The 27,273-nt window shown below is 38.0% G+C and overlaps 1 protein-coding gene across 3 annotated transcripts in view; it reads left to right on the forward strand.

Annotated features, from left to right (window-relative positions):
• The window catches only part of Fgd4 (FYVE, RhoGEF and PH domain containing 4), a 216,761-nt gene that overhangs the window by 44,131 nt on the left and 145,357 nt on the right, over positions 1–27,273 (forward strand). Inside the window, exon 1 of one of the 3 annotated variants that reach the window (XM_020167950.2) lies at positions 21,636–23,911. The exons of the other annotated variants lie outside the window; for them this stretch is intronic. Coding sequence (XP_020023539.2) covers positions 23,902–23,911 — 10 coding nt within the window. The 5' untranslated portion in view covers positions 21,636–23,901. Of the gene's footprint in view, positions 1–21,635; positions 23,912–27,273 lie in introns of those variants that run through there. 3 annotated transcript variants of the gene reach the window in all.

Here is a 27,273-nt window from a genome sequence, read left to right on the forward strand (position 1 = left end):
AACAACAAAAGTAAAGACAAAAAACATGCAAACTGCTGGAAACTGAATAACTCATTACTTAATGAACAATGGGTCATCGATGAACTAAAAGAGGAAATTAAAAAGTTCCTAGAAGTCAATGAAAATGAAAACACAACCTGCCGGAACCTATGGGACACAGCAAAGGCAGTCCTGAGAGGAATGTTTATAGCCATGAATGCATTTATTAAAAAGACTGAAAGATCCCAAATCAATGACCTAATGATACATCTCAAACTCCTAGAAAAATAAGAACAAGCAAATCCCAAAACAAGTAGAAGGAGAGAAATAATAAAAATAAGAGCTAGAATCAATGAAATAGAAACCAAAAAAACCATACAAAGAATTAATGAAACAAAAAGTTGGTTCTTTGAAAAAATAAACTAGAGCGACAGACCTCTGGCAAACCTGACTAAAATGAGGAGAGAAAAAAACCCAAATTAGTAGAATCAGGAATGCAACAACAAACACCAGGGAAGTCCAGAAATCATCAGAGACTGGGGGGAGGGGGTAAGGGAGGAAGTGGGGGGGTGGGAGGGGGAAGAGGGGATAAGGGAGGGGGCAGGGGTAAGGGGGGAGAAATGACCCAAACATTGTATGCACATGTTAATAAAATAAAAATTAAAAAAAAAAAAAGAAAGCCCTGTTCTCACGCATTGTGATATATTGGTAGAGCAGGGCAGTCAGCAGAGCTGAGGTTTGGGACCTGCTCAAGATCACAGTTACTTTCTTGCACATTCAATATTTCAGCCTCGGTCTCTTCCCTAAGCTCCTTGCCCATAATGCTTCTGTTGAGATAACTTGGCATTTGAAAATGCTGTTAGCTGAAAGATTACAAGTAACTAATTTTCTCAGTAGATTAGTAGTTGAATCTTTTATAGGATTATATTTGCATTAATCTTATCTAAGACATCTAATACATGCATTGATGTGTTACTTGTTTCTGAGTCTGGGATCCATTACCTACGCATCATGTTCAAAGTTAATATTGATTAAGTGTGTATTTGTAATAAAACATTTCCATTAGGAAAAAGTATTCTTTTGGGAAGTTACCATATTTTGAATATGGTAATGTGGACAAAGCCTTAACTTTTCAAGTAATTAAAATTGGTGGTACTAGGTGCCGGTGACTTACACCTGTAATCCTAGCTACTCTGAAGACAGCGATCAGGAGAATCTAGGTTTAAAGCCTGCCCCTGGCAAACAGTTTACGAGACCCTATCTTGGAAAAAACCATCACAAAAATGGGCTGGTGGAGTGGTTCAAGCAGTAATAGTGCCTGCCTACCAAGTGTGAGGCCCTCAGTTCAAACTCCAGTGCTGCCAAGGGGGAAAAAAAACTGGTGGTTGGGCATAGTGGGGCAGGCCTGTAATTCCAGACTTTGGGAGTTTGAGGCTACCCCAGGCTACCTTGCAAGACCCTATCTCAAAGAACCAAAAGAATAAAATAAAACAAAAACTGGTGTGAGTACAAAATTCACTGATTTTTTTTCTCCCTTATCAATGAAGGTTTTCATGGCCTGTTGTGATTCATGGTATCTTCAGGCTAGGCAATCAAAGCCTTCAAATGATGTCTTCAGTCTTAGAAGCTCACAAGTTGAAGAAAAATGAACAATATTTAAGAGGATTCTACTTAATGAATTTAAAAGGAACATTTCCTTTTGTTCATCCGTTTTTCTATTTCTGACATCTTTTTACCAGGTCGTTCTTTCCCTGCTGTGAATTTGGCAGCAGTGGAATTTGAATCCACATGTGTGACTGCCACAGAGTCAACAGAAACCTTCCTGGGAGAATTTTGAGAGTGCTCTACATTTTACAAATAGAAGTGTGTGCCATGCATGTCTGCTCTCAGTTTATGCCCTTTGCTTTGTGACTCATTCTTTCTTTTTCATCTTTGTAAAAGTTTTAACTGTGACCTTCTTAGTTATGGATTTAGTTTGCTTTCTGCATGTCAGGTGGTTTACCTCAAGTAAATGCTGCATTTCTGTGATAGGAAAGTTGGTAGAAAAATTACTTTTCAGTTCTCAATGTGGTAACCTTACCTGCCATCACAGATTATTCCAAGGTTTGCCTTTTTTGGTGGATGTCAATAAAAGGTGCATGCAAAGCTTTTAATCCAATGTCCAGTGCCCAGTTCAGTTCTCCATAGTTAATTACTAGCATTCCGTTACCTTCTCCTCTACTGGACTCCTTTCTGTGGTCAAGAGGACTAACCTTCACTGCCATTCATTTCTGCATCCTCTCCAGGCTTTACTCACTGCTTACTTCACTGTCCTGTAGACCCTACCGTGCACTAGCATTTGCCTTGTCTTATTTCTTTTCCATCTATGAGGAAGCTGTACATGCTTTTATTTAAAACTAAACTTAATTTTTGTCCAAATAAGTTTGCAGATATTTCTAAAAACAGACTAGAGTTGAGGCCATTTATTTATTTATTTTTTATTATTCATTTATTCACATATGCATACATCGTTTGGGTCATTTCTCCCCCCTGCTCCCCCTCCCCCCTCAGTTCCAGGCAGGTCCTGTTCTGCCCTTATCACTAATTTTGTTGAAGAAAAGACACAAGCATAATAAGGAAGATAAAGTGTTTTTGCTAGTTGAGTTAAGGATAGCTATACAGAAATATTCCTGGCATTCGTGCTAACACATGTGTTACGACCCTTGTTGATTCATCTCTAACTGATCTTTACACTGGTTACTGATCCCCTGCTCATGATAACCTCTGTTGTTTTAAGGTTTCTGTATTAGTTCCTCTGGAGTGGGGACATCAAACACTTTCATGTTTTGGGTTTTCTACCTATTCCTATATCTCCCGTATGTGCTCTCCCCTTGTCATGTGATCCAAGTCCAACCACATTGCTGCATTTGCCCTAGATCTGAAGTCCACATATGAGGGAGAACATATGATTTTTGGTCTCCTGAGCCTGGCTGACCAAGTTGAGGCCATTTATAAGTGTAAAAATGCTTGAGGTCTAACCGGTTGTTAGAAGAAAGTAGAAACAGGTGACACCTGTCAGGCACAGTACTATACTGTTCATTAACATACATTATGGAATGTTTTATCCCTTCTTCACACCAGAGGGACTGGGTCTCAGAGAATTTACGTAACAGGTTCTGCAAAGTTGTACCACCAATAACTGATATGGGAATTCCATAACATGATCTCTCTAGAGTTCTCACTTTATCATTAGATACTATTGCTCTAATTTTTCTTGAAGGAAATAACTTATATCTAAAAATGCCTACCTTGGTGTGTATCACAGAGTTCTCATCTTTTTTCTCTTGAGTATTCTAAACTTTTCTGCCTCTCAATAAAGCAATTAATTAGCAGTAAAAACATGTAAAGGGCATTGGCTGCAGTGTTTCCCTTTTCAGAAGGAGCCCATTGAAGTCAAATATGTTATATAACTCCATATAGCTTTGTCTACTTTTTGGCTGTGAGTGGAAACCATTTGCTTATTTTCTAGTTTGAATGTAAGTAGGAACCAATAGAAAGAGATAGAAAACTAGGAGGTTGATTTGACACCTTAGTAACAAGGATTATTAAAGGATTGTTTGAAGGATTGCTTCAAATTATTTTTTTGAACCCGTGAGCCTCCTTCTGTTAAGAAAGCAGTCAGGGAGTTCTGAGGAATTTTGGTCAGCAAACCCAGAGATATGTTAAGTAGTGATGAGTGTCACCTGGGCACCTGAGCATGACCAGGTTCTGGATATGCTGCATTGTCACATGCTGGGTTGTAAATGTCCCCCTTCCAAGCACTGTGGCTTTGAGTCTAACAGATGGATGATATGGAAGAGGGGGACATTTTCTCCTTGCATGAGTCTGTAAGTCTCTTTAAAATCCCCTCCATATTTTACCATCTTAATGATAGCAAATACAGTGGCTTCTGGATTGATGACTTCTCTGGAAATTATCTTTCTCTTCATGAAGAATAGAAACCAGGTGGAAGGTTAGGTCTCTTAGTTACTTCCTGCCTTGTGACTGAAGAAAGCATTTCCTTGGCTCAGAATGAGAAGAAGCTGTCCTGTCGGTGTCTGCAACTCAGAGGCAATATTAGACTTTGAAGTCCTGTGACTCCTCATACCACTAGATGGCAAGAGAGGCAAGAATTCTTGTAAGATTAGGGAACCTGCAGGAGTAGGAGGTAGACTGTGGCCAGTGAGGGTTCCCTAAGGTACACGTTTCTGTGTACTTACTTTTATTCTACTTCTGATGAGGAAGTTCATTACTTAGGATGTGTCATCTTAAAGGCACAAGTCATAAAATCTTAACTGTAGAAAACTGCAAATCAAAGATGGCAAGCCACTATTGTTATTATTTTTATTTTATAGATCCACAATCCATAGATTCATAGAAATTTTCTTTGCTAGGATCTTACAACTAATTATTGGCCAGTCTTGTTCTTGAATTCCAGTTCTTGCCAAATAAGCCTGTTGCTTTAGGTATAATCTATTTATGGAAAAATTAGAGACTGGAAGATGTTCTAGATTTTACCTATGGTTACCTATAATCCTGAGTGTAGACCCTACAGTTCAAACCAGATACTTTTGGTCAACACACATCCCTGTCCTGTGTCTATGAGAAAACAACCTTGAGTCCACTGTCACTCAAAATGCAAAACTATAATGTCATAGCAGATATCACAGTATGGATTCAAGGATGAAGCCTATACATGTACCTGGCATATGTAAAGTAATGCCATATGTGGAATGCATAGATGTTTTCCCCTTGGTGCCAGCCCACTCTCTGATGTTCTTTTCATACCTGTCTTGAAAATGTATTAGTGGTCAGGGTTTATTAGTGATAGTTACAACTACAGTGCTAACATGGGAGGAAAACTTTCCACAGACCATAGACCAGCCATTTAAACTGGCTTCCTTTTCTTTGTCATGGCAGTGGACTTTTACAGAGTGGTATCACCATGGAAACTGAACTTGTGATGACTTTCCACTAGTTTCAGGAGAGCGGTCAGTCACTGTGCTTTACCACAGTGGCTTTCACGCTTTCTGACCACAGCTTGGTACAAGGCTGCATGTACAAGAGTATCTATAAGACAACCTCCCCTTTCTGTGTGCTTATTAACTTTTTTTTTTTTGTAATTAGACCCACTAATGGGATGAGACCATAGTTTGAAAACCTTCTTCCTTAGAGAAAAAGATATGAAGACATTCTTTTCTTTGGTTTATTTTTTGTATGTTAACTGAAAACCTTTCAGTTAACTTGGCCACATATAAGGGCCAAGTTGAAAATGAGAAGATGCCACCTCTTGAAACATGTAGGTTGAATCCTAGGCCTTGGCATTTCAAATAGTGCTGAAGTTCCATCTGCTCCCTCCAGGTTTACTTCATAGCTATAAAAGCTGTAGAAGGCAATAAGAACAGAAAGAAGATGCAACACAAGCACTGTGAATCACAGCTCAAATTTTTGTTAAATCTTTTACTCACTCTGTATTTCTTTTGTGGGGACATTTAACCTAATTTCTTGGGTCAGAGGGCCTGTGTTAAATATCATCACCTAGAGAACACATTTGAGACAGTTTTAGAAATTCAAGTATAAACTCTTGAATGAAAATGCAAGCACTGTCTCAGGTGTTGACTGAATAGGGCAGCCAGTGTTAACCAGGTACTTTCTTGTTTAGAAGCTGGTGTTTGATCTCATTTGCTTGCCAGAAACAGTGCTGGGCAAGAAAAGATGGAATGGTCTTCTTTATTCAACTCTCACATCTGGGAAAACATGGAAGCAAAACCTAGCAATTTGGATGGCTTGTTAAAGTTGCCTCACTAGTAAGGAGGAATAAAGCTTCAACCCAGATCTGCTTTCATGCTAAAAAGCAAAAACTCCTTCACTGTGTAATTAGGAATGCCAATGTCAGGAGTAATCCTTACGGATTAAAACCCTAACTCTTTGGGCAGTAAATTATTAAGAATAGATCCTAACAAGGCATCATTCAAGTATCATTGTTTAAAGACCGCCTGTTGTGTTTGGGCATTTTGGGTATCTAAGGAACCTTTGTTTGGAGGAACATTGATACAGGACCCAGAAATATTTCATTTTACTGGGCAGCAAACCCAGAAGAGCCCTGTTTCATGATCTGTTTTCCTTATCTGTTTCTGTCTTCCTTACCTTTTTTGTTCTGAAAGCCTGTGACATAGGTGGGGCAGGTGGTATCCTTGTTGACCACACTGACAGTTGGAAAGGCTGTGCATGAATTGAAATGAGAACTCTGACTTTTGACCACCAGCTGCCCACCTGTTTATAGAAGCATGAAATTGAATGTGGGTGAAGACTGAGGTCAAAAATGGCTGATGATAATGACCACATAATGTCTTTGCTGTGTGGGTTTAGAATGTAGCCGTGTGAAAAAGTGATCCCAGAAAGAAAATTCAATAAAGTTCTGCTGCTTTTTTTTTTTTTTTAAGAGGCTGCTGTTTAGAGATGAGACCTGGGCTGGACTCAAACCATGACCGTCAGCCTCTTAAGTAGGTAGGATTGCAAACATAAAGCCACTAGCACCCAGCTAATTCTGCACTTTTAAAGCTTTTCACATAGCTCATAAATAGCCACGTAACAGGTAGAAATTGTCTTTAGGTTCTAATTTCCTTTCAGTCCCTACTTTCTTTTAGTTTTTGCTAAATATATTTGCATGTGACCCAATGAAGTATGCTGTGTATACAAACACTGAGTTAGTCATGGTTTTTCAAGTGTTTGGCCTCATCCAGCTGAAATTTGTGATCTACAAGAGATTAAAGAAGGATAATAGGCCATTTATACTACATGATCATTAAAAAAACTGATTAATATAACACAAAATGAAATTGAAGCAGCAATCAAGAGTCTCCCCAAAAAGAAAAGTCCAGGACCTGATGGATTCTCTGCTGAATTCTATCAGACCTTTAAAGAAGAACTGATACCAACCCTCCTTAAACTGTTCCATGAAATAGAAAGGGAAGGAAAACTGCCAAACACATTTTATGAAGCCACTATTACACTTATCCCAAAACCAGGCAAAGACACCTCCAAAAAGGAGAACTATAGGCCAATCTCCTTAATGAACATTGATGCAAAAATCCTCAACAAAATAATGGCAAATCGAATTCAGCAACACATCAAAAAGATTATTCACCACGACCAGGTAGGCTTCATCCCAGGGATGCAGGGGTGGTTCAACATACGAAAATCAATAAACGTAATAAACCACATTAACAGAAGCAAAGACAAAAACCACTTGATCATCTCAATAGATGCAGAAAAAGCCTTTGATAAGGTCCAACATCATTTCATGATAAAAGCTCTAAGAAAACTAGGAATAGAAGGAAAGTTCCTTAACATTATAAAAGCTATATATGACAAACCTACAGCCAGCATTATACTTAACGGAGAAAAATTAAAACCGTTCCCTCTAAAATCAGGAACCAGACAAGGATGCCCACTAGCTCCACTCCTATTCAACATAGTACTGGAATTCCTAGCCAGAGCAATTAGGCAAGAAGAAGGAATAAAAGGAATACAAATAGGTAAAGAAACTGTCAAAATATCCCTATTTGCAGGCAACATGATCCTATACCTTAAAGACCCAAAAAACTCTACTCAGAAGCTTCTAGACATCATCAATAGCTATAGCAAGGTAGCAGGATATAAAATCAACATAGAAAAATCATTAGCATTTCTATACACTAACAATGAGCAAACGGAAAAAGAATGTATGAAAACAATTCCATTTACAATAGCCTCAAAAAAAATCAAATACCTAGGTGTAAACCTAACAAAAGATGTGAAAGACCTCTACAAGGAAAACTATACACTTCTGAAGAAAGAGATTGAGGAAGACTATAGAAAGTGGAGAGATCTCCCATGCTCATGGATTGGTAGAATCAACATAGTAAAAATGTCTATATTCCCAAAAGTAATCTACATGTTTAATGCAATTCCCATCAAAATTCCAATGACATTCATCAAAGAGATTGAAAAATCTACTGTTAAATTTATATGGAAACACAAGAGGCCACGAATAGCCAAGGCAATACTCAGTCAAAAGAACAATGCAGGAGGTATCACAATACCTGACTTCAAACTATATTACAAAGCAATAATAATAAAAACAGCATGGTACTGGCACAAAAACAGACATGAAGACCAGTGGAACAGAATAGAGGATCCAGATATGAAGCCACACAACTATAAGCAACTTATCTTTGACAAAGGAGCTAAAAATATACGATGGAGAAATAGCAGCCTCTTCAACAAAAACTGCTGGGAAAACTGGTTAGCAGTCTGCAAAAAACTGAAACTAGATCCATGTATATCACCCTATACCAAGATTAACTCAAAATGGATCAAGGATCTTAATATCAGACCCCAAACTCTTTTAAGTTGGTACAAGAAAGAGTAGGAAATACTCTGGAGTTAGTAGGTATAGGTAAGAACTTTCTCAATGAAACCCCAGCAGCACAGCAACTAAGAGATAGCATAGATAAATGGGACCTCATAAAACTAAAAAGCTTCTGTTCATCAAAAGAAATGGTCTCTAAACTGAAGAGAACACCCACAGAGTGGGAGAAAATATTTGCCAACTATACATCAGACAAAGGACTGATAACCAGAATATACAGGGAACTTAAAAAACTAAATTCTCCCAAAACTAATGAACCAATAAAGAAATGGGCAGGTGAACTAAACAGAACTTTCTCAAAAGAAGAAATTCAAATGGCCAGAAAACACATGAAAAAATGCTCACCATTTCTAGCAATAAAGGAAATGCAAATTAAAACCACACTAAGATTCCACCTCACCCCTGTTAGAATAGCCATCATCAGCAACACCACCAACAACAGGTGTTGGCGAGGATGCGGGGAAAAAGGAACCCTCTTACACTGTTGGTGGGAATGTAGACTAGTACAACCACTCTGGAAAAAAATTTGGAGGCTACTTAAAAAGCTGGACATCGATCTACCATTTGATCCAGCAATACCACTCTTGGGGATATACCCAAAGACTGTTACTCCAGAGGCACCTGCACACCCATGTTTATTGCGGCACTATTCACAATAGCCAAGTTATGGAAACAGCCAAGATGCCCCAGCACTGACGAATGGATTAAGAAAATGTGGTATCTATACACAATGGAATTTTATGCAGCCATGAAGAAGAACGAAATGTTATCATTCGCTGGTAAATGGATGGAATTGGAGAACATCATTCTGAGTGAGGTTAGCCTGGCTCAAAAGACCAAAAATCGTATGTTCTCCCTCATATGTGGACATTAGATCAAGGGCAAACACAACAAGGGGATTGGACTATGAGCACATGATAAAAGCGAGAGCACACAAGGGAGGGGTGAGGATAGGTAAGACACCTAAAAAACTAGCTAGCATTTGTTGCCCTTAATGCAGAGAAACTAAAGCAGATACCTTAAAGCAACTGAGGCCAATAGGAAAAGGAGACCAGGAACTAGAGAAAAGGTTAGATTAAAAAGAATTAACCTAGAAGGTAACACCCACGCACAGGAAATCAATGTGAGTCAATGCCCTGTATAGCTATCCTTATCTCAACCAGCAAAACCCCTTGTTCCTTCCTATTATTGCTTATACTCTCTCTACAACAAAATTAGAGATAAGGGCAAAATAGTTTCTGCTGGGTATTGAGGGGGGGAGCGGGAGGGGGTGGAGTGGGTGGTAAGGGAGGGGGTGGGGGCAGGGGGGAGAAATAAACCAAGCCTTGTATGCACATATGAATAATAAAAGAAAAATGAAAAAAAAAACTGATTAAATAATAATAGAGAATAAGAATATAGCTGCTTATTGAGAGCTTTTTATATGCTAGGTAGCATTCAAAGTGTTTTGTCCATTTTGTCTCCTAACACCCTGCCAAAGATAGATAAGTGCCATTGTTTCAATTTTTACAGATGAGAAGACCAAGGCACAAGGAGTTTAAATTTTGAGAGCCATGGTTTCATAAGTGGTGGAGCACATATGTTGTGACTTGATATCCTGGACTTTAATAACCATTCTGCTGCCTCTCTGTGCAGTAGACACTAGACCAGGAGTTACTAGAAATGAGGCTCTAATTGTGGTTTGATTACTAGTTTACAGTCACTTCATCTCTTTCTGCCTCTGTTTCCTCATCTCTAAGTAGAATAATCATCTCTGTTCTACCCACAATTTCAATTTGGGATAAGGACTAAAGGCAGAGAAGAGTAAGGATGCACTGTGTAAGTGAGATCCAAGTGGGAAGGGAGAGGCAACAGAAAGTGGTAGAAAGTAGATTTTTAAAATGTCTACATGCAAGGAGTTCTTGAAAGCACTGGTGAGAGAAGAGTAGTTATGTAAGTTCTCAGGGTAGGCCCTGGGTATTCTGGGAAGATGGGAGGGTTTGGGTATAGAGGCAGAAAATGGATGTGGAGGACTCTCCTGCCAGGGATACTGCAGAAGAGAAGTGGACCAGCTAGACAGCATCTAGGTGAGGGAGGTGAGGCTGCCCTGAGGAGGACAGTGGTATGAAGCACAACCCCAAAATGGTAGTTATAGTGAGCCATCTGCTTAGGTGGGCAAGTTTTGTGAAGGGGATGATAACTGGTTGCTCAGGGGATACTGAGGCATTTGGGGCACATGTGAATAATCCAGGCCTTCACTTTGAAGAATAACTGCACGGTTCTCTGAAAGAGGTCATCACACTGTCTACAGTGCCCGTTGTCTTCACCTCCCTCTTTTCTTCTCCTTTCCACAGTGACCTCAGTGGGTCATTGCTGAGGGCTGTGCCTTTTATGTGTTTTTAAGCAGTAAGAAGAGAGTATGGACTGCTTTCAAAACTCAGTGCTCTTCTTAGGAATCTACTAGGGGATAGTAAGTTGTCCGTAGCTGCAGCTATTCCAGGGATAGTCGTGTATTCCAGACATCATGGCTTGCTTGAAAGAGCTGTGGTAGGAAGAAAGGTTAGGTTGTCCCTCACTGAGTGACTCTTCCTGGATAGATGTTAAACTGCTAGAAGCCAGGCTATGGCTGCCCAATGAGGCCCCCTGTACTCATCAGAATTCTCCATATAAGCAGAATTAATTGTGTGTGTATGTGTGTGTGTGTGAGAGAGAGAGAGAGAGATAAAGAGAGAGAGATTGGGGCAGGGGTTGGATTATGGAGGCTGGCACATCCCAATCTTCAGTGTAGACTGGCAGGCTCAAGACTCAGGAGAGTGAATGGTGCAGATGAAGGCATAGCATGCTATTGGGAATCCTCTTTAATTTGGAGGTTCTTTTTGCTCTATTGTGGCCTTCTGTTGATTGGATGAGGCCCTGCCACATTATGGAGGACAACGTTTTACTCAAAGCTCACAAATTTAAAGTTAATTTCATCCAAACAGTTATCCAGGTTGGTACATGAAATTAACCATCACACCTCCCTGTGAGGTGTGCTTACAGGCAAGGTGTCCTTATAGAATATCATCCCAAGCTGGAGTTTATCTTGTTTTTACCTACTTATTAGGCAGACATCCTAAAATCTACTTGAGTCAAATAAACTAATAGATGAGAAAGCACTTTAAATGTGAACAGTCACAAAAAGAATTTAAGGAAGTGGTGCATGAAGAGGGTATGGACAGAGTTCAGTATAGTTGTGTGGGTTGTCACCTGTAATGGGGATTCTCATTTGGCAAGGGAACAACAATCTCTTTTTCCCCTTTGTGCCTGGAATGCACATTACTAAACAGTGTGGTGGGGTCCTTCTTAGAACCCCCTCTTAGATCTCCAGGGAAATCTTGTCTTCTTTCTAGGGGTGAATAGCTTGGGGACCTTGGGAGCCTAGCTCTACTGCCTAGCCCTTGAGAGTTCTCACTTCCTGTTCTCACTCCTCACTTGAGTTGAACAATTGGAAAGATGAAACATACAACTGAAGTTTACATAGCAGTAGTGTTTGAACCATGTTATTGCCTAAAAACTTTGGGAGAATCTAAGTAGAGGGATGCTTATGTTGCTACTCATACTTGCAGATAGAACACCCACAATTGTATGTTGTCTACCAGTGGAGGACAGTATTTTACACGTACATGGTTAATATTTGACTTATAAGAAACCTTACGTGGTTGGGGATGTGTGTAGCTTGGTGGTGGAACATTTGTCTATATTCTGAGAGGCTCTGGGTTCAGTCCCCAGCATCAAAAATGAAATGAAATGGATTAAAAAAAGAAAAGAAACCTTACTCTTTGTGTATTCCCTTTTCTTTCTCTTTCCAATGATTTTTCCCCATAGTTGATGTTTTCCTCCTATGTCAAGAATGCTAGAAATAATGTTGCATTATCTTAATTTAAGAGAAATTAAATAGAACTTTGATCTGTTCCTTGAGGAGTTTTAAACTGAGGTTAATTTATCTTTTTTGAGACAGAGTTTCACTATGTACCCACAGCTGACCTGGAGCTTACAACTCTCCTGCCTCATCTTCCCAAGTGCTGGGATTATAGACATGTACCACCATGCCTGGCTAGCTTAATTTATCTTAATATCAGAGTAGAAATAAAGTGCTTCATGCAAAATACTGTCCAACACCTTTTAAAGTAATTTTTAAAACTTAGATTTTCATTTTATTTTATAAAGCAAGCCTTTCTTGAGTTTAGCCTGTAACAGAGATGGTGTGTTTCTTTCTCAGTAATCTCTTACAGCAAAATATTCATTAATTAAAAATAGCTGCCCAATACAGGAAACAGCTCATGTGGCAGCTTCTGACCCTGTTCTAAAAACAGACCTGAGCTGCTTGGTGATGGAGAATAGTGAGTGTCGGCACTGTGCAAACTCAGGTAAAAATGTGCTGTTTTAAAAAAGGATCTGTGTGTCTCTGTATTAACGTTTTCCTGATTATAAGAGTCATATGTGCTTGCATATATATATCAAGTAGAAAGTGAAAGTCTCACCCAGATTGTGCTGTTTTTGTAGCTTGGTGGTTTGTATTAGATTTTTTTTCTATACATGTGTAAATAGTTTATGCTTATTTTAAAAATAGAATTGTACTGTTTTCTCAACTAGGTTTTTCATTTACGTACTGGAAAGTTTCCACATCAGTCTTTCAAATCCTCTTCCTTTTTTATTTACTATCCTTTTTAAGGGTAGGATAGCATTTCACTCTGCAGCTCTACTACAGTTTCTTTAAACCACTTTCCTACTAGTAGGTGTGTAGGTTGACAGCCTTTTATTTCAATTTTTTTCCCTTGGAAATAATTGTTTTTGAAGCAGATACACTTATTATTAAAGAAATGTGCCAAATTCAATTTGTTAGTATAATGTACTGAGAGTTTTGCTTGCATCTTATACTTTTCAAAGAACTATGCTATGAAAATTGTAAGAATAATTGTACAAGTTGTGAAGGAGTTACTATTATTGGCTTGACCCTGGGAATGCAAAAAGCCTCCAAGCTCCCAAATGCTGTCTTGGCCATCCAAAGGATGGACTGAGAGACAGAGTTACAGGATCAGACTTGTGAAGGACTTTAAATCCAAAGCAACATGCAGAAGGATGGCAGCCACTTCATTCTAAGAGAAAGCAGAGCTTCCAAATTCTCGTTGGAGTTACTGATGTTAAAAATCTTTGCTGTTTGCCACAGTCACAGGTTTTGGACTACCTTCAGGGTTCCCACTCCCTTGTTTATCCTCGCAGATCATTTGGTGTCTGTGCATCCCTTGCTGACTTCTTTCTTCTGTTGTGTGCTTACTCAATACCCAGGGCCTTTCCTCAGGTTCATCTGTACCCTATATGCCTAACCAAGCATCTGAGACGTCAGCTAATGCCAAGGTTGTTCATCCTTGGCCGGACTTCCCCATGGGCCTGGGTCCCTGCACATTGTTTTCTGCTGAAGATGAAACTCTTACTTATTTATTTTAAGAAACAGAACTCTTGGGTTCAAGCAATCCTCCTGCCTTGGCCTCTGGAGTAGCTGGGACGGTAGGCAAAACTCTTTAGTCAGTGTCAATTGAAAGGTCTCCTGAGATTTGGACGACATATTTCAAGTGTTTAAATGTTATTAAGTTGACCCTAGATATAATGTATTACATTTGCAGAAAGAAAAGGAGGTTTATTCCACACTACATTTCTTCATAAGCAACTAGCCTATCATGACTAAGAGAATGAGGTTTAAGAGAATAAGATAGCAGCAAAGGGAACCTCTATTTTGGAGATTTAGTGGGGTATAGTAAGCCACTCCAAAACTTAGTAGCTTAAAATGGCAATTTATTATTTCCCATGATTCAACAGGTGGATAGTGGGAATGGCTAGGTGCTCTGAGGCTTACATAGGAGTTCAATTGGAACCCAGTGGCTGCTTGGGGTTTCTGGATTCCAAAAAGGAGGAAGTGGATGCTGCCCCATCAGTTCAGGCCCAGAACTGGCACAGTATCATTTCTGCCATATGTTAATGGTCCCAGTAGTAATAGGCCCTGCCCAGAGTGGAAGGGTATCTGAGGTCACGAATACCTGGAAGTACCATTCGTTGGGAATGATGACCAGAATAGCAGTGTGCCACTGCATCTTCATGCACAATTCATGAGTCTCACTTCATTGCAACCTCTGCTCAACAGGTCCAGGATGTCATCTAAGTGAGGTTCTGGTACAGCTCATCTCAAACTGATGAATAAAAAGATGAGTTACATGCCCTGCTCCTTTACTCCCCATCCAACATACAGGGGTGAAGCAGGGTCAAGAAAATTGTAACAACCACTTCCTTTAAAAAAAAGTAATTAAAAGAGCCAGTCGTGGTAGTGCAGACTTACAGTCCCAGCACTCAGGAGACTGAGGTAGGAGTTCTAGGCCAGCCTGAGCTACATAGCAAAGGTGCTATCTTAAAAAAAAAAAAATGGCAGAGCTCTGGGGAATTCAGACTCTGACCTATCGCTAGTAGGAATGCAAAATGGGGCATTCTTCTGGATGGTTCCTCTGAAGGTTAAACATCAAGTTGCCTTAGGACTCAGCACTTCTAATTAGGCACAGACTCAAAACAAATGAAAACTGTCCACACAAGAACTTGTACATGAATGTTTATAGCAGCAGTGTAATAGCCAAAATGTGGAAACAACTCATATGCCCATTGTCTGACAAATGGACAAATAAAATGTGGTAGTTGTAGAGTATAATATGAAAATAAACAAAGTACTGATATTACAGCATGGATAAACTTTGAATATATGCTAAGTGAAAGGAACCAGCCACAAAAGATTGCACATTGTATGATTCCTTTTATATGAAATGTCTTGCATAGTAAATCTATGGAGACGGAAAGTAGATGGGTATTTGCTTAGAGCTGGCGGAGATTAGGAGGTAATGGTGATTTCTGTGTAGTAAAATAGGCTCTCACTATGTAGCCCAGGCTCACCTGGAGCTTGTGTTCTCTCTAACAGCCTTCTGAGTGCTGGGATACAGGTTTCTTTTTGGTATGATAAATACATTTAAAATTGTATGTATTTGTGAACATAGTTTTAAAAATCTTTGAACTGTAAACTATAAGTGAGTGATTTGTGTGAGATGTAAATTATCTCATGAAATCATTATTTTTTAAAGACAGGAGAAGGATATGAGAGGCACAGTGCTGTCACTGCTCAGCAGCCATCCTAAAATCCAACTAGGCAAATGTTCTTATTCAAAACCAGTTTACTCCTTGGATGGCTCAGGGGTTCCCATCTTTAGCCTCTTGGCTATTGGGTAGGTCTGAGTCTTCTCACTTGTCCACAAAAAATGACCCATGTTTGTGGCACGAACTATGTGAATAAGGGTCTTCCTAGTTTTCATTTTAAATGATCTCTCTTGTTAGTCCCGGCTGATGGTGCTTCCTCTACTAAAATTTTTCTTTTTTTGTGGTACTGGGAATTGAATTCAGGGCCTCATGCTTGCTAGGCTCTGGTAAATTTCTCTTAAAAACATGGTGGGAGTGGGGCACCTGTGGCTCATACCTGTAATCCTAGGTAGTTGGGAAGCTGAGATCCAGAGGTTTGTGGTTCGAGGCCAGCCGGGGCAAATAGTGTGAGATCCCATCTCCAAAATAACCAGAGCAAAATGGATTGGAGTTGTGGCTCAAGTAATATAGCACATGCTTTGCAAGCATGAAGCTCTGAGATCAAGTCCTAGTCCCACCAAAAATACCCAAAACAGACAAACAAATCCCTTTCTGGGTTTACAACATTAGCTAAAAACCACTCCTACAAATCTCCTTGAGACATGGCTCTCATTACCTTATACCTTTTGTTTGTTATCTATTGTTGTATAATAAATCACTCCTAAATTTAGTGAGTTAAAACAACAATTATTTTCTTGCTCATGATTTTGCAATTTAGCCAGAGTTTGGTGAGGATAGCCCATCTCTGCCCCCTGCTGTCAGCTTAGGTGTCTCTATTAGAGCTATAAGTTTATTTCCAAAATATAACCTCACATGACTGTCAGCTTGAGGATTTCAGCTGGTATCTTGCTTATCCTCCATGTAGGTCTTTCTGATGCATATGGATCCTTGGACCCTCTCACAACATGGCAACTCAACTCTAAAACATTGGAAGAAGTTGCCAGGCCTCTTAAAGATTAAGCTCAGAATTCGCCCAGTGGAGTTCTGCTCTTTTCTGTTGGACTAAGCAGCCGTAGGTCCAGTTTAGCGTAAAGAGGTAGAGAATAGACACACACACACACACACACACACACACATACACACACACACACTTTGTGGGTAGGAGTAGTGACAAAGAATTTGTGGCTATCACCAGTCCACTACCATCTGTTAGCTTCTTTTTGACAGTATTGAAAAACTCTTTGCTTAAGGTTATGTGTTGGTGAAAAGCAATTGTTTACTACTTGAAGAATGGTTTAAGATCTGGTAGTAGTTAAAGTAAAACTTTTACATATAAAGAGCCTCTCTAAATATCTGTTTGTAGAAATTTCACAGATGGACAGAAGTCATCCCCCCACCCCTACCCCCACCCACCCTAGTACTGGGGTTTGAAGTTAGGGCCTTGGACTTCCTAGGCACGTGCTCTGCCACTTGAGCCATGTCCCCTACTGGACTTTACTTTTAATAAAGCTTGCCTGATATACTGTTAACTGTAGAGAAATAGTCTCCTCCCACAGATTTCTCTTCTCAAAATAGTGACTAAACACTGCTGTGGACAATGAAAGGCAGAATCTGATGCAGTGCAGTAAAGCAAGTGGGTGAATAATGGAATGAAAGCATCCCAGGGCTCTGTCACTTGAAACTTTTTATGTGCAGCTGTTTCCAGATTGATAGGAGAGGATGAAACAGATGGAAGCAGAATTTGCTCCTGCATTTGCTCATTAACTTTAATCATACATTGGATTTGCTCCTACAGGATAGTAAAATGGCTTCCTGAATTTGTTAACCACAGAGGTTAATAAATTTCTCCCTATCCAACTTGGAGTTCTGTTTAAGAGAAAATCAAATTACTGCTCTTTTGCAAGAGTGATTCAACAGTTTGTGTCTATCTTGTAGCTTTAAAATTGATAGAATCTGACTGTTATTAGATCATTGGCCTTTATTTTCTATTTTTAGCTTGTTGCTGTGTCTGTGACATAATGCTTTTGGTTTGGGTCATACATTTTTTTTTGATAGCACCAATAAATTCCATTAAGTGTTGAAATAACTTGGATAATTTTTCTTCAATTTGTATGTAACAATGTTTGGGGCAGCTCAAGCTTCCCTTACTTGATCAGTTTTCCTGTCCCACACCTGACTGTTTAGGTGTGGCAAAATGTGTTTCTTTTTTTTTTCCTTTGTAATTCTGTCCTTGGTTCTTCTCTTTGTTTTTCTTGTGCATCTTCCTCATACCCTCCCAAGTCTAGTGGTGTGGCATATTTAGGACTGGGACTATGCGTGGTATGGAAAAGGCATGATCATGACAGTGTTTCCTGATAAGAGAATTCTATAGGAACTGGCTGCTGTTTGATACTCGAGCCCAGGATCAAGCTACCCTGGCATGAGGTCATTACCAGCAGTTTCAAAAGTGATGCTCATACTCTTGGTTTTCAGAAATCATTTCCTTTTGTATTTCTAGAAATTATAATTCTGTTTGTGTTGGGAAATGCTGGCCCTAATTAATCCATTGAGCAAGTCCTGGGTGGACAGGAAGTAGCCACTCTTGTTTGCTCCTTGGTCTCCACTCTTCATAGTCTTCACAAATTTGAAAACTGGACATGGCTTTCTGAAGTCTTTTATTACACACTTACAGATTGTTAGGGGGTCTCTGAGTTGGTGGTATGGTTGGTTTTTGTTGTCGGTTTTCTGTTTGTTTTGGGCCTTCACAACTATACTTCAACCATCCTTTATAGTATCTTATTTTAAGGTTTTAAATACCTACTATATTTCTGCTATTTTAACCTCCTACTTTTAAGAATGTATTCTTATATAAAATTTAAAAATTGGCCTTTATTTTGCTTGTAGGTACATAACTTCCTGATTACCTTCTACTTATTTTTGCTGAATTCGCATTTCTGAGCTAAATAATTTTAATACTCTAAAGATTTTCTCATAGCTCTAGTAAATTGTCAAAATAGTTACATACATTTACTGTTTAACAGAATTACTTTTTCCACTTGACCTTTTTTCTGTAGATGTGTAAGCAGCAAAGTTAATAAAGCATCATTTTTTCCCATTAGCTCTCCTAAAGTATGTGATTCATGAAATAATGTAAGAGTTGGAGTGAGTCTTTGAAATTATATAACTTGTAGGTCTATTGTAATTACTGCATGTGCTAATGTTCAGGCTTGATACATATAGTAAACATATCAGCCGGGGAAGATAGTGCCACATACCTCAGTCCTTCTTTATAGTTCATCTGTCCTGTACATTGTTTCAATGACAATCTCCTGTTATGCCCATTTCTTCATAAATTGTGTATTCTCTGTTTATTTGCCCCAAATGGATATGTTTGTACTTTTTTCTTTTTTTTTTTTTTTCCCTTTTTTTTTTTTTTCCGGTGCTGGGGACCGAACTCAGGGCCTTACACTTGCCAGGCAAGCGCTCTTCCACTGAGCTAAATCTCCAACCCCTGTACTTTTTTCTTGATGTAAAAATTTTAGCTAACAAAGATCGTTTTGAAAGTCAAAATTTGGACTATTTTTTTTGTGGTATTCATAAGCTATTTCTAGTTCATCACTCAAGTTGTTTTTTAAAAATGATATACCCATAAAAACTAAATGGTACTGATAAAAGAAAACAAAGGTCTAGGTAAATGGAAAGACGTATTGGTAATGAACTGGAAGACTCAATATAATAAATTCCATACCCATACCAATTCTCACACTGATAGCTAGATTTCACACAACTCCTACAAAATATCTAGCAAGGTTTTGAACGATAGATATCCTAAACTAGAGTACATACCACTTTTGCAAAAGAATAGTGTGATAGAAATCACTCCAATTTTAAGATTTGTTACACAGTTGTGGTCATGAAGACTGTGGTATTGGAAGATGAATACAGGAGAAGCAGCATTGCCATTTCATCTTTGAAAAGGTGCAAAAGTATTGTGGTCAAGGAAAGATGCTTTTTTCAGCAAATGACTGCTCATTGTATACCCGTGGACCAAAAAAATGAACTTCAATCTAAACCTCAGACCTCATACAAAAATAGCTCAAAGAGATCATTGATTTAAATGTGAAACATACAGCTATATACTTTTTAAAGTTCTTAGGCTGTAACGCCAAAAGCATGATTCATAAAAGAAAAAACTGGTAAATTAAATTTCATTAACAACTTTTGCTCTGCATAAGATTCTATTAATAGGATTAGGGCTGAGAGTAGAGTATGTGCCTATCTTACTTGAGGTCCGTGGTTCACTCTGTAGCAATCTCCCCCACTTCTCCCCACCCCCAAAAAAAATTGGAGACCCTATCTATATATGGCAAAGAACTCTTATCTAGAATACATTAAAAATCACAAAAAACAGTAAAAGCATAACCAAACAATTAATTTGTAAATGGGCAAATAGTATAAAGACACTTTCACATTTTTACTCAAAAAGCTATAGATGACAGATGAAAATAAACATATGTGGACATTTATCATTGGACTTCATATTTGCCCTTTCTAGGCATTTATCCAGGGAAATGACAAGTAAGATCTGTACAAAAATGTGTACACGAAGAGTCTTTAAAGTATGGGTAAACTCATGGTGGGATAGCCACACAACAGAATTCCATGCAAGAGGAAAAAGGAGCATACTATTAGTACTTTTGCAGTCCCCTCAATAAATGTTAAGGACAGTATGCTAAGTGGAAAAAAGTCACTACCATGTGGTTCCATTCATGCAGTATTCTATAAATGATAAAATCATAGAGATGGAGAACAGAGATGGTAGGGAGAAGGGTCTTGGGTAGACAGAAGGGGTAATAAGGTGGCATTCTGTGGGAATTGAATTGTGCTTCCACAAATATATCCAAGTGTTAAAATGTTAAGGAACTAAACACATTTTATCAAATGCCAATGGCCTGTTTTTGATATTATACTATAATTATATAAGATGTAGTCATCAGAAGAAACTGGGAGAAGGGTATACTAAATCTTTCTGAACTGTATTTGCAGCTTACTGTAGTCTATTAATTATTTCAAGTAAAAAGTTTTTTTAAAAAATGTATACTCAGACATGAGACTGCACTATTCACTAGTTAGAGGTTACTTTTAAAATTTAAGCTTAGGTTTATAAAATTAATTTCAGTTCCTTGGTCACAGGAGACATGTTTATGTGCTTCTGTGGCCACCTTTTTAAATATCACAGATGCAGAACATTTCCACCACTACAGAAAACACAGTTGGGCAGTCTTTGTTAGGTAGCCTCTTTGCAATGCCAGTTGCCACATGCATTGCTACCTACACATTTCTTAATTAACTGCCTTGAACTTATAAATCTAAAGATAATGGTCTGTACTAGTAAAATTAAAGAGAAGTAATGGATTTAACTTTTTTTTTATAGTATTGTGATTTTTGAGACAGTATCCTATATTTTAACAAGGAAGTAAAACATTTGCTTCATGTTTGAAGCAGGAGTAAGGTTTTCTTCCCTTTATCTGTTACAGTTTTTCCCAAATTGCTGTAAAATATATAAGATGGTGGCAAAATTGAGGAGGTGGTGGTAGCAGAAAGAGAAATCAACTTGGAAAGTGTTTCAAATATCCCAGACTTTCTGTTGTTATCTTCTGTTTCTTACTGGCCAGCTTACCATCACAGAGGAAGTACAAGCAGACCTTAAACCAGAAAGCTATTTCTAACTCAAAGTGACCTTGAGGAAGTGACACATTTACTCTTCTCATTCTTTCTTACAGCCAATCAGCAAATTAGAATGAAAGCAACTATTACTGGGTAGATGATAGCACTGCAAGATAGATTATTCTAAAACTATCCCTCTCTTCTGGGTTAAGTATAAAAGTATTTGCTATAAGTAGATTAAATGCAAAGTTTAAAAAAATTTATGAGAATGACCACATGAGAGAGAAAGAGGAAGTTTACCAGTCTTAAAAAGTTTTAGGTTTTTAGTTTAACCACCACCACCACCACACACACACACAGACACACACACACACACACAGACATATACACACACACACACACACGACATAGGGTAAAAGTTTTTAGTTAAAATGACCTTAGATGGTCTGGGTCACCATCTAAAAAACTGACCTAATAACTTTTTGTTTGAGTTGTTATGAGGAGGACACATGGCAAGTCTGTAATAATGTTAATTTAATTAAGACATGGAATATAATAGTTTTTTAGAAACATTAATAGCTTTGCTTATTATAATTTCATAAAACTTTGTATTTAGCCACATAATTTTTTGGGGGGAGGGGGTGTATAAATTTTAGCTTTATAACAAATTGATTGTAATCATGGTTCCTTGAAACTGTTCTAAAATTTAAATGTATGTGTAGATGAGTTGGTCAAAATCACTTGACTTGAAGCCAAAAGAGAAAAACCTGTTTTTATAAAGTCTAACATGCCAAGATATAAGAAGCAAACTGAGAAAAATAGTACGCATTTATGAGAGATTTTCAGTGCAATACTTGCAATGTATTTTGATAAAAAGTTCTAGTCAATTGTAAAGATATATTAAGAATTTACAGTGTGCAACCGAATCATATCATTGAGAAATTCCACCCCAGTATCACCAAAAAAAGATATTCCATGTAAATTTTCATTCATGCATTCATTCATTCATTCATGCATTCTTTGCCTCCGACACTGCTAGAACATTGAAAAAAGGTCAAGAACAAGGGCTAACATATTCATTAGGATTCTCCCCACCACGGAACACAGTGGCAAAGCTGGACAGTTTTAGCCCACATAGCTCATTGGCATGTGGTCAGGTTGAAGTTTCCTGCCATACGCCTCTGAGCTAGAGAGAGGGAACCAAAAATGCTGACATCTCATTGAAGTTTGTCAGTCACATCCGAGCATATCACCAGCACTTCCTGTACCAAACCTGCCCTGACTGCAGAGGTTGCCCTCAGCCCTCCACTAACCTGAATGAGGATGCTGGCTTGAATTGGAGAGATTTGGAAAGCATTAGACCTCAGGTGGCACCACTGCACTGTGTGTGTGAACATGCCACGTCCTACTGTTAAACCTTTCACTTCATAGAGGGCAGCTTACAAAGCTCATAATAACGGTATTTATTGACAGCAAATGAAGTTGCAAGTGGGTTATAGCTCTCAAAATGAGCACCCTGGTAGTATTATACTGGACGATGGAATGATGGAATGCTTAAGAAAGAGCTAATTATTTAAATGCAGTATACTTCCAAAAACAGCTCTGAAAAAAACCCATCAGGAGTTTTGAAGTACATATACTTTGTCTTCCTGGTATCAATATGGCAAGTCCAGCCTACGTTAGTGCTCCTGGCCTCATTTTTGTTATCCAAATGTTGGGAGGATTTCTAAATTTCTACAACTGTGATTTTTCAGTGTGTATTTCTCCAAGTAGTTTCCTCTGTGCTTCCATACAAGCTATGTTAAATGTTGATTTTACTGTCATCACCAAATTTCCTCAAGTGATCTCAAAGTACTCTAAGGTAATACATAGTTTTCACTTTGCTACTCTTTCAGAAACAGTGATTTGAAGAAGTAATGTTCCAAAGCTGGATTAGGTATTGCAGTCTGATCCTGACTACATCTAGGTATCACATGGAAAGGGAAATTAGAATGTGAGTTATTATATAGGTGTTGAATCCAGGTGGTGATAAAGCTTTAGGCATTTTGTGAAGTCTATATATTTTCACATGTATTAACTAAAATATTCATTTTAATCAGTAATCTTCTCTTATGCACATAACAAGCATGCTTTTACTACATTAAAATCCCGTTGGGTTTTTATAAAGAAGTTACTTGGAATTGCATTGTGGCTGGCATACCTGTTTCTGAGAAAGAAATGGAAGGTCCATTGGTTTTGGGGGATATGGAGAGCTTACATAGTTTCACTGTTCAACATTTCTTTTGCCATTTCTTAAAGCTTTCTAATGGCCATGAAAAGATTCAAAGATCCTTGGAGACCTGTTTTTAAAAGATAGTTTGTTATAAAACTTACGGTCACAACTACAATTATATCACGTGCAGTTGGCCTCATGCTTCCCACTCCACCTTGAGCTCTCTGACTACATGTGGAAATACCTTCATGGAATTTTGAAACGCATTACTTGCGTAGTTCTTTGGGGCGGCCTCACAGCTAGAGGGGTTATGAAACATAACTGCTCACTTCCCATTACTTAGTTCTTTACCATGTTGAGCACAAGATGTGTGCGTGTCTGCTGTCTAAATACAGAATGCGTATAGATTTTACCGACAAATCACCAATGCAAATGTTTCCTCGAGAAGCAGGAATTACACTGAGCAGAAGAGTAGAAGGGGCTGCTGGGTATCATTTAAAAGGAATCCTTTATGGGGTGTGGTGAGTACTGCTGTTTTGCAATTAATGTTTCTGATCTATATCAGGGTTCAATATTGGGATTTTTTGAGTATGTAAGGCCTATGAGTAGATGAATTCACTAGCATTTGTCCTTGTTTACCATTAAATGATAATAAGCAAATTGTACCATTATTGAAAAAAAATAGCATTGTGGATCTTGCTTAAGAATGTTTCATGCTGAGATTTTTTTTTTTATAAAGGTGTGCTATTTGTTGTTTTCATGGTTCAAGTCCAGTGGAATTGTTTATGGAATAGCCTTTCTCACTGGGGCTTTCTTAGCATAGCAGTGGTTCCTGGGACCAGTGGAAGAGAGCTGTGCTCCATGTGCATTCACTGTGGACCCTCTCACCTGAATCTGTCTATAAAGTCCCATATGATCTGCCAGAATCTGAAGTCCAGATGATGTGGCCAGATCCTTCTAACATTGTGACTTTAATGGTCTCACAGTCTCTTATCTTTAGACTTCAAACCATTTTAGGTAAATATCTTTGTTCAAAAAACATTTTGAAACAGATATTTTTGCTGAGAAAGAAAAATAAGCACCCAGGCATATCAATACCATTATGAGGTGCTATTCCTCGTTGTATCTATTGTTTAACAAAGCTAAGGCCATATTGTACGTGATTTTATTTTATGCCCCTTCCAATGGCCTGCCACTGAACATCATATTATTTCAGGCTACTAAAAGTTCTCAGGAAATATCCATTTCAGTCACTATATGGTAATCTGACACAGGTTAGTACCTTAATTTAGATTTTTTTAAAGTTTTAAAGATTTTGGTTTATTAATAACTGTGAGAAGAACACCAGTTTTTTAAGACTAACTTGCAAGGTGCCTTTGGAGGGAGGCGAAACCCCATTATACTGATATTCTTCATTTTAAAATGTCAATATTAACATGACCTTAGATTTGAAGGACAGATACTGAAATAGGATTTTTAAGTGAACGTGTGTGCACGTTTGTTTGAATTTATGAATCTCACAATCTTAAAAACTTCTATGTGGTAGTCAACCTATGTTTGCTTCATAGAGACCAAGTGGAGTAGTAGCTCTAGAAGTTTTGTAAAAAGCTGGAGCAGTGAGGAGAATTGAAAGAGGACTGTTACTAAGGCAGTTTTTCTACTCCCCCAGGCCTGTGTGAATGGAAAACTAGACCCATCCTAGGACCGGCAGAATGGCTCACGTGTAAAGAGCACCTGCCTAGCAAGCTTTAGGCCCTGTGTATGAACTTCAGTAAAAAGAGAAGGCTTTTTGTCCTTTATTCTCATTGTAATGAATCCCTGTGTCACAGACTTGCACCAAAATGATGTATTGACATTTCTTGTGGAATGAATGGAAATGGGTTTAGAGTACTTTGAGTTTACTCATAAATTCTTAAGTGCTGCTTCTATTTAAACTTAAATGCCCATGGTAAAATTTGATAAAGTAGAAATAACTGGGGGTGATATGATTATACCATCAAAATATAGAAATTTGGAGCCTTTAAATAATTTTGGATCAGAAAATTTGAGTTTTTAATCTGACTTGAAGATGTCAGGGGGTTTATTGTTTCTTTGCTCTTTCTCTGTCTTCCCCTCACTAGTTTAGATGGTAATATAAAGTAATAACCTGACTTTTCTATACAAATGAATAAAATTTTTGTTGAATATGTGCTATTCGTAGAAATTATAAATTTTCATTTTATTACCATTTAAAATAGAAACTCTTGTCATAAATCTCAGATTGTATATATAGGCATTATATATAGACATTAAAAATAATGCTATATTCATACATATAAACATTAGAAGTCAGGGCTGGGTTGTAGCTCAGTGGTAGAGTGCTTGCCTAGCATACACAATGCCCTGGGTTCAATCCCAGCACCAAAAAAAAAAAAGTCAAAGTGGGATTTATTGCAGAACCTATGTATTTTATTTTCTGACAATTAATGTGTGTGTGTATGACTAAAACTGATGAAAACTAGACTCAGAATTAGGCTGACAAGCTTTAATTCTTTTTTCCCCCATTCTGTTTCATTCCTCAACCTGTCATGTGCTCCTCTTCAGTGAGTGTGGACAGTACACATAGTTTGGCTTTATAACTGAACCAGTTGGACTCTTGTCCAATAGCTTATAAACTCTTGGCATTTCTCCTGCCCATTTGTTTCATCTTTCCCACTCATTTGATCCTCTGGCATTAGAGCCAACAGCTGCAATTGCATGTGGAGTTCATAAAGTAGCTGAATAATAAAATATCATGACCTGGTTTTGCTGTGCTTTCATTGATCACTGAGTTGGCAACTCTAATATTGTAGTGGAAATGATCAATTCATATAATTTTCTTTGTAAGTCCACATTATAAGATCAGTGGAATATTTCTACCTCCTATTTCTTTCTAGAGTAGAAAGGCTATAGCTTTATTTTGCAGGTTAGAGAGAACATTATTTCATTGGAATAGACTTTGTATGTGAAAAAGGTTTATATATAAAAGGAATTGATACTGTCAGTTGTTATTGATCTCCTTTTAATGCTTGGTATTATATACACAATGGTTCTATCCTCAGAATCTTTTAAGATAGGTGGTGTGACCCTATTTTTCAGACAGAGAAAGCAGGCTCTATGAGGTTATACCCATGTCTATACCTAGTTAGTATTACATGATAAGTACTAAAAGTATAATTCAGGTCCAAGATTGCCCATTCACTAAGTTTGTGACCTATTCATTGCACACTGTGTACTAATTTGTTCTTTTTCATTGTGGATAATACTTAATTTCCATTTTGCTGTGGATGGACATTGCTTATTATGATGAACAGTGCTAGTATTGTATACATACCTTCTGGTGGAATTACTGGGTTTAGCCCATGCATATATTCAGCTTTAGGTGATACTGTCTAAAAGTTTTCCACATTGGCTCCATTTATGTGAATATTCTAGTTCCACATACTTACCAGTTCTTTCTGTTGGTTTTTAAACATTTAGCCATGTGACAGGTATGTAGTAGTATCATTTTGATTTTACTTTGCATATGCCCGATAGTTATTTTTATCTGCTTATTAGAGATCCTTTTTTTGAAGTGTCCAGTCAAGACTTTTGCTCATTAAATTTTATTGATTGTCTCAATTTGTCTGAGTTTGTGGTATATTCTGTGCAACAGTCTTTTTCAGCATTATTAGTTACAATTTTTTTCCTCTAGGCTTTCTTTTTTTCTGTTTCATATTTTTTCTTTTTATCTTTGCTTTGTCTTCTGTTTGCTAAGACTTTTTTTTTTTTTTTTTTTAATGCTTGATGTTCTTTGAACAATGATGTGAAATTTCAGTCTTTCCCTCTTAGGTCCTGTTTGAAAAACCTTTGCCTACCTGAAGGT

This window comes from Castor canadensis, chromosome 8 (assembly GCF_047511655.1).
Source record: "Castor canadensis chromosome 8, mCasCan1.hap1v2, whole genome shotgun sequence".
NCBI lineage: Eukaryota > Metazoa > Chordata > Mammalia > Rodentia > Castoridae > Castor > Castor canadensis.